The sequence below is a fragment of the Enoplosus armatus genome, chromosome 11, assembly GCF_043641665.1.
Source record: "Enoplosus armatus isolate fEnoArm2 chromosome 11, fEnoArm2.hap1, whole genome shotgun sequence".
Classification (NCBI taxonomy): domain Eukaryota; kingdom Metazoa; phylum Chordata; class Actinopteri; order Centrarchiformes; family Enoplosidae; genus Enoplosus; species Enoplosus armatus.
Window position 1 is genome coordinate 20,345,802 of NC_092190.1, and position 13,306 is coordinate 20,359,107.

Consider the following 13,306-nt stretch of genomic DNA (forward strand, 5'->3'; position numbering starts at 1 on the left):
GTACTGCAGCCTATAATCTACAATATTGCTGTGATGCAGCAGGACAAAATGATGCTCCAAAGCAATGTGAAGAAGGTTGACCTGATTTGCTTCTGGTGAGAGAAAGTTTATCAGCAAAAGTTAGTTACCACCTCAAGGCGTAATGTCAATTATAGATGTGCAAATGTCCTTAACATGAGAACAGCATTATCATACTTAATGTGAAATCACATTAATAATGATGTCATGGGAGTAAGGCATTTGTAATTGGTAATGTTCTACTTGCTTCACTGATTTCTTGGTATTGCACATGTTCATGGAGTTTCTTGGGCTGCAGTGAAAGTGGAAGAGTGCTAATCACAGGGAGCTGAAAGAGGCTGAGAGTTTAGCTCTTGTGAGTCTTGTAACATCACAGCAATGTACTTCACAATGCAGCTGCAATAGGTGTATCATACTTAAAAACTAAAAATATATCAGTACAACTAATATAAGTTTCTGGATGAGCTTTCATTTCAGGGGAATTTCTCCCACAGCTCCAGTAAACATATTAATAATCAGTATTTCATTTATAGAGAACCTTGCAAGATGCACAAAGTGCTTTCCAGAGGCAGAAAGATGTACACAATAACATGTAAAAGAGACCAATTAAGACAAGCCAAACAAAGCATATTAGTAGCTGAGAGAAAAGCCATTGTGTAAATACATTATCAGCTGACATTATTAGCTTACCTCATGCTAAATAAATGGAAGGCTGTCATAGGTCTAGGAGCCAGCGCAGCAAAAGCGAGATCACCCTTTGTTATTAACCTGGACTCTGCCAGACCCTATTTAGAAATATAATTTTATGCAAGACAATAAAGAGCCTTGTCAGTAGTTAGTAATATTTATACTGTATTCTACCCAGTGCAACAATGCTAAGATTTGGGTGATATGGAAAAATGCTTTTTGTTGATTCCGGCTGCCAAAATGTGTCCAATTTAAAGATGTGCAAATGGTTCAACTGTTGGGGCAGTAGAGTTGGTCAACAGGTGGTTGAACCTGACAACTCCCATATGAGATTGCTTGTAAAGTAAAAGTATGTATAAAGAGGAGTCCTGAAAAGAGTCAGTCTGCCCTGGTAAGAAAATATTGCTAAAGATTGGACTTTTTCTCTTAGTGCTGCTGGAGAATGTCGGTGAGGAGCTGGACCCTATACTGGAGCCTCTGCTGCTGAGGCAGACCTTTAAGCAGGGTGGTGCCATGTGTATCCGTCTGGGAGACTCTACCATTGAATATGCTCCCGACTTTCGCTTCTACATCACTACCAAGCTACGCAACCCACACTATCTGCCTGAAACCTCCGTCAAGGTACTGTAGAGGGAAACTGCCTCGGGCACTGCTATATTTTTTAGTATCCCAGTACGCTGTCACTCGCTTCACATAGTAGAAACACATTTCATTATTTACATGAAAAAGTCACAGTGATTCTAATACTTAAACACTATACTGGAAGCATTTTTGATGCGTTTGTGTTTTAGGGATTTAATAAAGTCCTGTTGCTGCCACCCCTGCAACCTCCATCCACACCCACATCAGTCACACACACACACACAAAAAAAACATACTCAAACAGACAGACATGAGCCTGCACACACCTCTAGTCAGGACAGTGTAATCAGAGCATTTTCTGACAGGAGCCACATGCCTTAGCTGTTTTCAGCAGGTGTCAGTGTTGTTGTAATGAGCCCTGTGCAATCCTCCATGCCTTCTCTACCCACCCCTTCCACGCAGATGGAGCTGGTACCCTTCAATTCCACCGTAGCTAAGGATAGATGTATCCGCCACAGCAGAGCTGCTGCCAAAACAGAAGGGAGTAATAGAATACAGGTTCTAACAGGAACCAACATAGACATCCCTTTTAAAATATTATTTTCATCACACTTAATAGCAACAGCCAACCTAGTTTGTTTTGTTATCCCACCTGACTGTTATTAAGTCAAATGATAGAACTGACTTTCCATAATACAGTTCATTATTGCTGAAGCGTAACTGCAATGTAGGGCACTGTATTTTCCGTTGGTACCATGCAATCTAAAATGTGTAGATGCTTACAGGCTATGTTGTTGTGATGGAGAGGTTGTTAATGTCTCGACTATTGGATGAATTGCTATGAAATTTTCCACAGATAGTAGGTGACTTTGGTGATCCTGTAACTTCATGCAACGCCATTGTTCAATATTTTACCAATACTTTGCTTTATGTCCAAATACTGTACCTGCAAAACTAAAGACATTTCTCAGATCCTGGCCTGTGCTGTACATTGTGTTTAGTGCTCATCAGCAAATATTAGCATGCTAACACGCTAAACTAGGATGGTTAACATGATAAACATGATACCTACTAAACATTAGCAAACATTAGCATTGTCATTGTGACCATGTTAGCATGCTGATGTTAGCACCGCTTTTCAGCGTCACAGTGCTGCTAGCGTGGCTGTAGACTCTTAGTCTTGTTTATTTTACTCAATAGCAAATTGTTCGTTACACTTCCTTTGAAAAAAACTACTTTTTTCCCCCTACAGATAGATGAGCCCTACTTTTCCTTGTTGGTTCCCACTTAGTGCATCATACCACTCAAATATCAGCACGACTTTACCCCAGCAACACAGTGAATCACCATTCTCTGATACCACCTCCCAAATGGAATACAGTCTCCAAAAAAAAAAAATTCCAAGAAAAGGAGCATTAAAGGAAATTGCATTACAGGGAGGCAAGGGGTTGGAAAGCATTACTGAAGATCACATTTCAAGCATCTATTTGCAGGGGCCCCACTCTTTATGGGCAGCTATTACATAGATTCAACTCATTTTTCACAACTTGCTCTATCCTTCTTTTTTTTCCTTTATGTTAAAGTCTTTTTTTTGCCTCCAGTACAGTACACTACGAGGCTTTCATTATTCCCATCAAGCCCTATTTGAAATGCAATACTTTCAAATACAAGAGGGCAAGCATCTAGTAAACCAGCCCTTAAGGAGCTCAAGGGACGAAGGAAAGCGAAGAAGGAGGGTGTATGTGTGAAAAGGACAAACGGGAGATTTATGTGGGCTCTGAGTCTTTACCACCAGCTGAGTGGGTCCGCAGCATCAATAGAAATGGAATTAGGCCCCGGAGAAGTGCACTCGTTTATTAGGGCAGAGAGTAGATAGCAGATATAGGCTTTTAACCTCTGGGTAAGTGCAGAGCAGGATGACTAAGGCTGTGGTAAAAGACACACTCATTCACTTCTAGCTGCAACACTTCACAGAAAAGAAAAAAAAAGTAAATGCATCCTACCTGTACTTTGCCAAGGCTAGAGTGGTTATTGGAATTGATTGGATAGGAGGTTCTTGGGGAGAACAGCTCTGAAGCCAAGATAATCAACACTGCACTGTAAAGTACCTCACTGAGTGCAAGGGTGGGGCAAGACACCATCCCCAAACACACACACACCTACGCACATTCGTGCTTGTTTATGTCTGTGTATATTACTTCCTCTGTGCTGTAGGTGACCCTTCTGAACTTCATGATCACCCCAGAGGGCATCCAGGACCAGCTGCTTGGCATTGTGGTAGCCCGGGAAAGGCCCGACCTGGAGGAAGAGAAACAGGCTCTCATCCTGCAGGGAGCAGAGAACAAAAGGTAGAGTAGCACACTCCAGACTCAGGTCAAATACTTTCAACTAATCCCAAAGTTGTTAAATTGTCCTTTTTTGTCAGACAACTGAAGGAGATTGAAGACAAAATCTTAGAGGTGCTCTCCTCTTCTGAGGGCAACATCCTGGAGGATGAGACGGCCGTCAAGATCCTCTCCTGCTCAAAAGTGCTGGCCAACGAAATCACGGAGAAGCAGGCTGTGGCCGAGGTGACGGAGCAGAAGATTGACGAGACCCGCATGGGCTACACACCCATCGCTGTGCATTCAGCCATCTTGTTCTTCTCCATTGCTGACCTGGCCAACATCGAGCCCATGTACCAGTACTCCCTCACCTGGTTTATTAACCTCTTCATCAGCTCCATCGACAACTCGGACAAGAGCGACGACTTGGAGCATAGGTAAGCAGGAATGAGAAATGCGCTTGCCAAATGCTTCTTCATACAAGTCACTGAAGCAGGTCATCAAAAAATAACTTGGAGCTTTATCTCCACTCGATCATATTTAGCTTGTAAACTGTTAAAAAAGAAAAGAATGTAAGACTAGTAATGGTGCATGAGTGTGAGTGAGTTCTGTTTGGTTTGGAACGAGATTATTAAAATGCTTGCATATGTATCTTCAGACTACGGATCCTGAGAGACCACTTTACCTACACACTATATGTCAATGTGTGTCGCTCGCTGTTTGAGAAGGATAAGCTGCTCTTTTCCTTCTGCCTCAGTGTCAATCTGCTCATGCACAACAAGCTGGTAGGAATAAACACACACACTGCACACCTGTGCACACATTCAGTCCTCTCTGTGATTGCTATAGATGATCTGTGTCTTGTCGTTTCGATTTGCATAGAATTTTTATCCAAAGATAATCCCCCAAAATGGTGAACCTTCAAATCACTTAATCACAAAATTCTGGTTAATCCTCCGCTGTGTTAACACTTGAATAGCAGCATGACACTAATTAATGTCATAGGTGGATGAGGGGGAGTGGCGCTTCCTTCTGACGGGTGGTGTGGGCCTAGACAACCCCCACTCCAATCCCTGCACCTGGCTCCCCAAGAAGTCTTGGGATGAGAGTTGCCGCCTGGATGAGATGGAGCGTTTCAAAGGTCTGCGTCGTGACATGGCTCGCCTCAGGAATGAGTGGAAGAAGGTCTACGACAGCCCAGTGAGTGTCACCAAGCTGACTGGCTGGTCGGGGTGGGGCTCTGTCTGTGGGTGTCATATATGTTTCTGTGATGGTACAGACGAACTGGGAAAAGTTAGTTGTTTTCTGTCCTTCCTTCCTCCCTTTAAAAAGATTGGTACGGTTGAATACCTGATAGCAGACAATTGGGGTTAATGGCCACATTTTTTTAAATCAGCATGTACAGAAAGGCACCATTACATTAAAATACCCAAGAAAACTAGAGGGAGAAGAAAATCTATAAATACCCCAAAAATGCAAATTTCGTCGATATGCTCATTAATATGGCCGGTGTTCTGTTGTAGAAACTGTAAATGTTGTTGTCTTTCAGCTGAAAATGTGGTTGTGGTTAGCAGTTTAGGAGGTTAGTAGTTTCAAACTGTCACATTTAGCACAGACAAAATGTTAAACCACAAAACAACACAGTCTGTTGCCTCTAAGACCACCAGAACAAAGTCTATAGAGCAAAAGATATTTAGGATTTTTACCAGAAATTACAGTGTATGTGGACACTAAGGCCTTATACACACTATCTTAGGCAGGAAGCACTTGGCACCAACTTGAGCAATTATTTGCCTGCGAAGAGAGAGCGAACCTCGCATCAGTGCCACCCTGGGTGTTGTGCACTGCTTCGATTTACTAGGCTCAAAGTTCAAATTGTTCACAATGAAATGCTTTTTGCAGCCGACCCTTCAAAGCGTGCCCAAGGTTAAGTATACAGAGGTAAAGAAGTACTTTGTGTGGAATGCAGGCAAACCTCAGCAAAACAGTGTTAGTGGGGCGTGGGGTGGGATGAGAAACAGAAGAAGTGCAGAGTGAATAGGATACAACTATTTTCCAGTGGGTTTGGCACGTTAACCACCAGCTTCGCCCACCCTGGTGCTCAGCAGGGTAGCTCAGTGGGATCCCACAACACTCGTGCAGCCCCCCAACTTAACGGCATTGTGGCTGAACTTACCGCAGCCCCTTCATTAGCCCCATACACCAGGGATCACCAGGTTCTATACAGTACATATGCTATCATTTCACATACTGTTTTCATAGTATTGTGTTAGATAATGTTAATAATTCATATATTAAAAATTACATAATGGACACATTTCATAATTTGATACTGTAGTTGTGCTTTCTTCAATTTAGTTTTCCCAAGCAGTTCTGCTTCTACTGCTGCCTCCATTTTGCATGTCAAATATGAAAATATTCATTTTTCATTATTGATAGCTGCCGGTGATGCAGATTCCCCAAGGCTTTAAGTTAAAACTTCTTATTTTATGTCAAATAACTTAACAAAGTTGTATTAGATTAAATGTAGAATAGACAAAGGGGACAGGGAAGAAGGAAAGTGGGAAGAAAGTAATTTGTCAGGTGTAGATGATGCACACATGCTCCCTCCCTCCATCTTTGAATTATAAAGAATCAAAAATTGAAGTTTTATCTAATTAAATCTTTTCTGTTCCTGTTGTGCCAGTCACATCTATGCAATCTAGGCGCAAGAACAGCTGTTTAATCATCGTGTGGTGCAAACAAACAAACATGTGTGCAGCACACATGCTTGTCTCTTTTCTGTCACACACACACACACACACACCATCTTTGATTTATAATCAACAGAATCAACCACAGCACTTCTATCTAATTAAATCTAGTTTGTTCCAGTTGTGGAATTCACATTTATTCAATCTCGATGCAAGAACAGCTGTTCAATCAAGCACACAGGCACTCAGGCTCGCGCACGCTAACACACCCCTGTACATGCAGAGAGTCCCCAGGAGACCCTAAATAGGTGTGTGCGTCTCAAAGCACCTGCCAACACACATAGCCAGAAGTCTCTCCACAAACAGCCTGGGGAAAATAATTCCAAAAGTTCCCACTACCATTGCTCACTTCTTCTGGTACACTTGTTCCACGAATTAATCAAACATATTGCTCTGACCCAGTACCCAATGGCTTTTTTGTTCCCCCACCTCTTTCTCCTTTTCCACAGGCTTTGCTTTTTCATACATATTTATCTATCTCCCATTACGCATTACTCTCCTCCCCGTTCGCATTACAGAGTACCGCTCTTTTTGCTTAATTACATTGCTTAATCTTGCAACAGCTCGATACAATACAACCCCACCCCCGAACTTCCCTCGTCCTCTCCAAGAAAAGTTGACAAAAAGGCATTTAGCTGCATGTTCCCTGAAGGTAACCTGATGAGTTTCCTCATTTTAAGCAGCAATAAAAGTCTTTAATCTGTGTGTCTTTTTTTTCGGCCTCTGGTTTACTTGATTGTATTGTAGGCCAGTCACTGAAGTCTTGGCATTGGAATGTAGATTCATGCCACAGAATTACAACATGATCGTCTCAACATGTGTAATCTGAAGTAGCTCCTAGATATTTATGTACAGTCTGTATTCGATATGGGTTGTGTTGTGCGTATCTACTACAGAACCCCCATCAGACTCCTTTCCCTGATGAGTGGCAGGAGAAGCTGAGCCAGTTTCAGAGGATGCTGGTGATCCGTTGTCTCAGACCAGACAAGGTCAGTTCATAGGCTGTTTTCCAAAAGGTGCTAGGATATTATTAGGATATTAAAATAGGATATTGAGTTGTAACAGGAAATGTCAGGAAATACATCAGGACTACCTTTATACACACAGTAAACACATTACGTTTATGCGTCCCCCAGGTTATTCCCATGGTGCAGGAATTTGTTTCCGACAGTTTGGGTCGTCCCTTCATTGAAGCACCACCCTTCAACCTGAGTAAGGCCTTCGTTGATAGCCACTGCTGTGCCCCCCTCATTTTCATCCTCTCTCCCGGCTCAGACCCCATGGCTGCATTGCTCAAGTTCGGAGATGAAAAGGTACGGACACACCTGGGAAATTCAGTGGCTTTGAAGCCTGCTGTGTGTACAACTCAAAATGAAAGGAGACATTTCCCAGGCTCCCACACAGGTCTTAAAAGCACTGAAAACTATTTTGGCTCCTTCCCAGTCACAAAGCAGCTACATAAGTGTGTGTGTGTGTGTGTGTGTGTGTGTGTGTGTGTGTGTGTGTGTGTGTGTGTGTGTGTGTGCACACGGCTGTTCTTATCCCTTAGGGCTTTACGGGTAACAAGCTGACCTCCCTCTCTCTGGGCCAAGGCCAGGGTCCTATTGCTATGCGTATGATTGAGACGGCCATTAAAGAGGGCACCTGGGTGGTTCTGCAGAACTGCCACTTGGCCACATCGTGGATGTCAACACTGGAGAGAGTCTGTGAGGTCAGAACACACATATACACACATTTTGTACAGCAGATGGGAACAGTGCAAATACATGTCTTCCAATACACAATTTTCTTTTCCTTTGATCTTTGCGGCTGTGTGAGCAGGAGCTCAACCCAGACACTACCCATCCAGACTTCAGGCTCTGGCTGACTAGCTACCCGTCTCCCACTTTCCCTGTGGCGGTGCTTCAGAATGGGGTGAAGATGACCAATGAGGCTCCAAAGGGCCTCCGCGCCAACATTGTACGCTCCTTCTTAATGGACCCCATCTCTGACCCTGAGTTTTTTGGGAGCTGCAGCAAGCCGGTCAGTGTGTGCGTGCATGTCTCCTGTGTGTATGCCCAGGTGGCCAGCATATCTATCATGCCTACATCAGTGGGTGTCCTGAGCTCCTTTGTGTCTGTTATCACCCCCGCTGTGCATTTCAGAGTGTGTTTGTTTTAGCTGTGGAAATACCAAACAACCACCGCTATGTATCTGATTATTTACATAAGACCACACCTTCCATTTATGTTCGTCCACCTCTCAGGCTGTGTTCAAGAAACTGCTCTACGGCCTGTGTTTCTTCCACGCCCTGACCCAGGAGAGGAGGAAGTTTGGACCTTTAGGCTGGAACATTCCATATGAGTTCAATGAGACCGACCTCCGGATCTCAGTACAGCAGCTGCACATGTTCCTGGAACAATACCAGGTAGTTGTGCATCCTACCACAGCATCGTTCTACCATACATACTTCACATACACTCACATGAAGTGACTATATATCTCACAGGATAAAACTGATGCATATACTCTATCCACTCCTACGCATATGTTCAACATCTAAGCCCATAATAGAAATTCTGGCTTTTACAAGTGCGTTGCTCTTCACTCAAGTATCCCCTTTCATCAGCCATATTCAAAAACCCTCTTGACATTTTATCAACACACCGATAGCACTCCAACCATCCACTGTTCCCAGTTCTTCCGCTGCAGCTGAGAAAAAGTGGCAGAAATAAACTACTGAGGGTATCTTTTTTTGGACAGAGTGACATTTTCATCTTGTAACCAAGTGTCCCCCTTTGAATTTCTAAGTGAATTCCTCCTCCAGAAAATGCCACAATGGCCACAACCCCACCCCTTTCACCTCCTATCAGTTTCATTCCAAGTCTAAGTCGGAAAGTGAATTTCAGGCAGGTTTCCTGTTTCGTAAGAACGTACAAATGACACAACTAAGAATGTACACACACATTGATACCTCCTCTTAAAATGTGCAACCCTAACTCCTAATGGTTATTCTTAGGTTCCCGTTTAAATGCATGATTTCTTGTTTCCTACAGGAAGTGCCGTTTGATGCCATCCGCTACATGACTGGTGAGTGTAACTACGGAGGCCGTGTGACAGATGACTGGGACAGGCGGACCCTGCGCACGATCCTCTCCATCTTCTACACCTCAAAGGTCATCGAGGACCCTGACTACAAGTTTGATCCCAGCGGGCTCTACTATGCACCAGATAAGGAGGATGTAAGAAACAGAAAATCCCACAAAACTGCTATGAAGGAATCAAGAAGGTTTTTTTTTTTATAAATCACAACTTTGGCTTAGATTTGGCTATAAGCAGGCTGCAGATTCACCACAAGGGGGAGCTGTTAACTGTTTAAATAGCTCTTTTTTACTTTCATCATCTAAAAAATGCAGGTATTTATTCTACCCTAACCTACATATACATATACTGTTTTTGTTATATTCAAGATAGTTTGACAGCTCCTCATCTTGTACCCATCAGTTACACAAAGGTGCCTGAGTATCATTGCCTGAAAAACTCAAGAAAAGTTAAACTCACTTTAATGTGTTTGTTTTTAAACTAAGCATATTAGAGGACTCACAGTTGCTTAGCACTGTTGTCGAGCTACCTTTAAAAAGTCATTCGGAGATAAAAATGTGTGTAACAAGGCACAGCAGGCAGCCACCATCAGTGAGGGTTGATGTATTTGTTAACACAAGTGCAATCTATGGCACGCTCCATTTTATTTGGCATTTTGTTCTCCAATGCTGCACCCCCCTCCAACCACATCTTTTATTCATGAAGTCACATTTACATAGTCATTATAATAAATGTCAGCAATCTAAGGAGCCGACTTGTTTTTCAATGAGTGTTATTACTCGAGATGTTTCCTGATGTTGCGTTAAAAATTGTCCTCTCACTTCACTCCTCTCCATCTGTTTTTTCTGCATCTCTGTCGCAGTACAATGGCTACATAGAATACACCAAGTCGCTGCCTCTCAACCCGTCACCGGAGATCTTTGGCATGAACGCCAACGCAGATATCACCAAGGATCAGGCTGAGACACAACTACTGTTTGACAGCATCTTGCTTACACAGGTAAATCCACCTGGACCTGTGATACACCAAGTATCATATTGATTAGCCGCCAGTCAGGAACTAAGTAACACACACTAAGTAACATTTGCACACATATATAAAACATCAGAATCTTTAGATCCAGCTTTTACAAAAAGTAAAAAAAATACAGAGTAATGCCTTCAGATTCTGTCCTATCACTTGTCATGTATTTGCATTTCAACTTCTGAAAGCTTACTGCTGGGAACACCATTCATTATAATAATGAAGACAGAGGGCCAGAATTTCAGGCAGCAATGTGATCCTGAATTCATTATTATGCCATTAAATGGCATGGAGGTTTATGGCCATAAAACTGGGCAAGAAATATCAAACATGAAATAGCACTGTGGCCTGGCATGAGTACAGGTGAAGTTCACTGATTTTCAGTGCCAGCAGGCCCTGGGTCGCTTCCCAAACCAATGCGCCCCCTCTTGGCTAACATCCCAGATGCTCAGTTAGAATGTCACTACTCAGCTGGTAGATTTTTCAAATTGTAGATAGCATGCATCACACTCTCACCCAGCGAATGCATGACATGCACATGCACACAAAGCAACTGAAGTACACACATTAAAACACATGCACCCATGAAACACTGTCTCATAAAAACACACACAGCATCAATGTGCTTCTCCCGAGTTTCCTCCGACTTTTATAAGTATCCGTGCCAGTATTAAATATTCTATCGCCTTCCATTAAAATGCACTATGCAACATTAATTAAAGAGAAAAAATATAAATAAATATTTCAGTTGTTTGTAGAGAGACTTCTCAAAGTACAAAAAAAATATTTGTTGTCGTCCTTTGACACAGCAAAGACACAGTATGACTCACAGTGGCTTTGGTGGCGCTGTGTGATCCCACATCATTATATCTCAGCTCTGCAGAGTTAGACTAGGTTAGCTTGTTGAGGATTGTATCAATGTTGGCTGCAAATCAAATCTAAGAGATTTCACATCAAACCTACTTGGAGACGACAGAAGTACGGCTTCTCCCGCAGTGAAAAGTGAAAAGGGATATTTATTTATCCCTGTATCCATTTATTTATTTTAAGATACAGAGCAGTGCCTCTCACTTAGCAAATATTCCTCACTGTGTCAAAACTAAATTCCTGTGGGAATTAAACTTGATATTAAACGAATGCAAGTGATCTACCTATAGAACCAGACCAGTGTTATATGTGCACACTTAAACATACTCTATATGCATCCTATACATTCTAATTCCTCTGATTAGATCTCTTTAATCTACCAATATACAGTGTACGAATGCTGTCACAAACACCAAAACATATTTAGACAGCTACAGACCTGACTTGCTACAAACAAATAGGAAATTATTTCCACAGGCATTGCCACTTTCAGGTTAAAATTAGAGCTCAATGGAGTCTGACATTTATTCATATAAACTCCTTTCAACAAGATTAATAATGGCCTCAGTCATGTGTGGACTTTATTAGCATCTAATACGCTCTCATCAGTCTCAATGACGGATAAACAGGGCGACGGTTCAAATGGAATGCAACAGCTATTTGTCATTCCCCTACTGTAACCCCAGTGCCATTAGCCAATGATTATCCATTACTGCTGGCTAGTGACTGAGCATCAAATAGGTAAATGGAGCAAGTTGGACCGAGAGGAAAGCAGAAGAATCACAGATTAGAGTGAATGATTATCAGTATGAACAATTATTAGAATTGTTGATAAGAATGTGTCAAATTTCTGTGCAGGAGAAATTGGGGGAAATGTTGTGAAGCCTTCCATCTCATGAGGGGGGGGGGGGGGGGGGGGGTTGTGTGATTCCAGTAAGTATATGCTTAGGATCTCATTATCAGTGGTGTTAGCCTGAGAAATGTCAAAATAAGAAAGAGAAGGTAAAATCAAGAGGTAAATCGTATGACCATGATATTCTGTTCATTTTGTGTCTGTTTAAAAGCATGAGTTTAAATCAGTTTGGCACAAAGATGATGAAATATAAGCTAAGTCAGAAGTCAGAACCTCTTAACATCAGGGTCTTTTCAGGATCAAAATAGCACCAATGCAAAAGAGTGCTAAAAAGGAATACATAATTTGACAAGTCAAAGGCAGCAAAAGATAATTTTCCCAGAAAGCGATCAACTGTCAAACCAAACCCGAGCCACAAGTCCTGCCTCCCCTTCTCATCCGTCCTCTGTCGCTGTGTGTGTCTCTGATCAGTCCCGCTCTTCAGGCGGAGACGCCAAATCCTCAGATGACATGGTCTTTGATGTGGCAGCTGACGTCCTGAGCAAGCTGCCTGGAGACTTTGACTTGGAGGCAGCGATGAGGCGCTTTCCCACCAGCTACAATCAGAGCATGAATACAGTGCTGGTGCAGGAGATGGGCCGCTTCAACAACCTGCTCTGCACCATCCGAGACTCCTGTGTCAACATCCAGAAGGCCATAAAGGTACCCAGGAGGAGCTGGTAGAGACGGGGTTGGATGTAAAAGTTTCTATATTGTCCACTTGTGACATGTAGTCAGAATCCCCTCAAGTTCACGTTGGCAGTAAGGGCTAGGAGCTGCTTAGTTCTGAACTCAATCCTGGTCCCATTCTCAGGGGTGCATATTGTTTGGATACTTATCATGATATAGAACCAAATGCACTGTAATTATACTAAATTAGTTTGTTTTAGATAAACAGTGAGGCCAAATGATGAATCTTCATTGATTTTACATTTCTGTGCAGTGAAAGCAATATTTCATGAGAGGAGGCACACCTCTGCTGAATGATTACAGGGGAAACTCTGGTACTACATCTTCAGAAATCAGATACTGTATGCATTCAGCACAACACTCCAAACGCACTAATCTATTGTGAAGG

At 42.5% G+C, this 13,306-nt stretch overlaps 1 protein-coding gene across 1 annotated transcript in view; it reads left to right on the forward strand.

Moving 5' to 3' along the window:
* dnah7 (dynein, axonemal, heavy chain 7) overlaps positions 1-13,306 on the forward strand; it is a 77,194-nt gene that overhangs the window by 56,077 nt on the left and 7,811 nt on the right. The window contains exons 50-62 of the mRNA XM_070915135.1: positions 1,136-1,326; positions 3,502-3,635; positions 3,713-4,048; positions 4,270-4,396; positions 4,617-4,811; positions 7,261-7,353; positions 7,501-7,677; positions 7,914-8,075; positions 8,186-8,386; positions 8,610-8,771; positions 9,400-9,585; positions 10,308-10,445; positions 12,661-12,891. Coding sequence (XP_070771236.1) covers positions 1,136-1,326; positions 3,502-3,635; positions 3,713-4,048; positions 4,270-4,396; positions 4,617-4,811; positions 7,261-7,353; positions 7,501-7,677; positions 7,914-8,075; positions 8,186-8,386; positions 8,610-8,771; positions 9,400-9,585; positions 10,308-10,445; positions 12,661-12,891 — 2,333 coding nt within the window. The remainder of the gene's footprint in view (positions 1-1,135; positions 1,327-3,501; positions 3,636-3,712; positions 4,049-4,269; positions 4,397-4,616; positions 4,812-7,260; positions 7,354-7,500; positions 7,678-7,913; positions 8,076-8,185; positions 8,387-8,609; positions 8,772-9,399; positions 9,586-10,307; positions 10,446-12,660; positions 12,892-13,306) is intronic.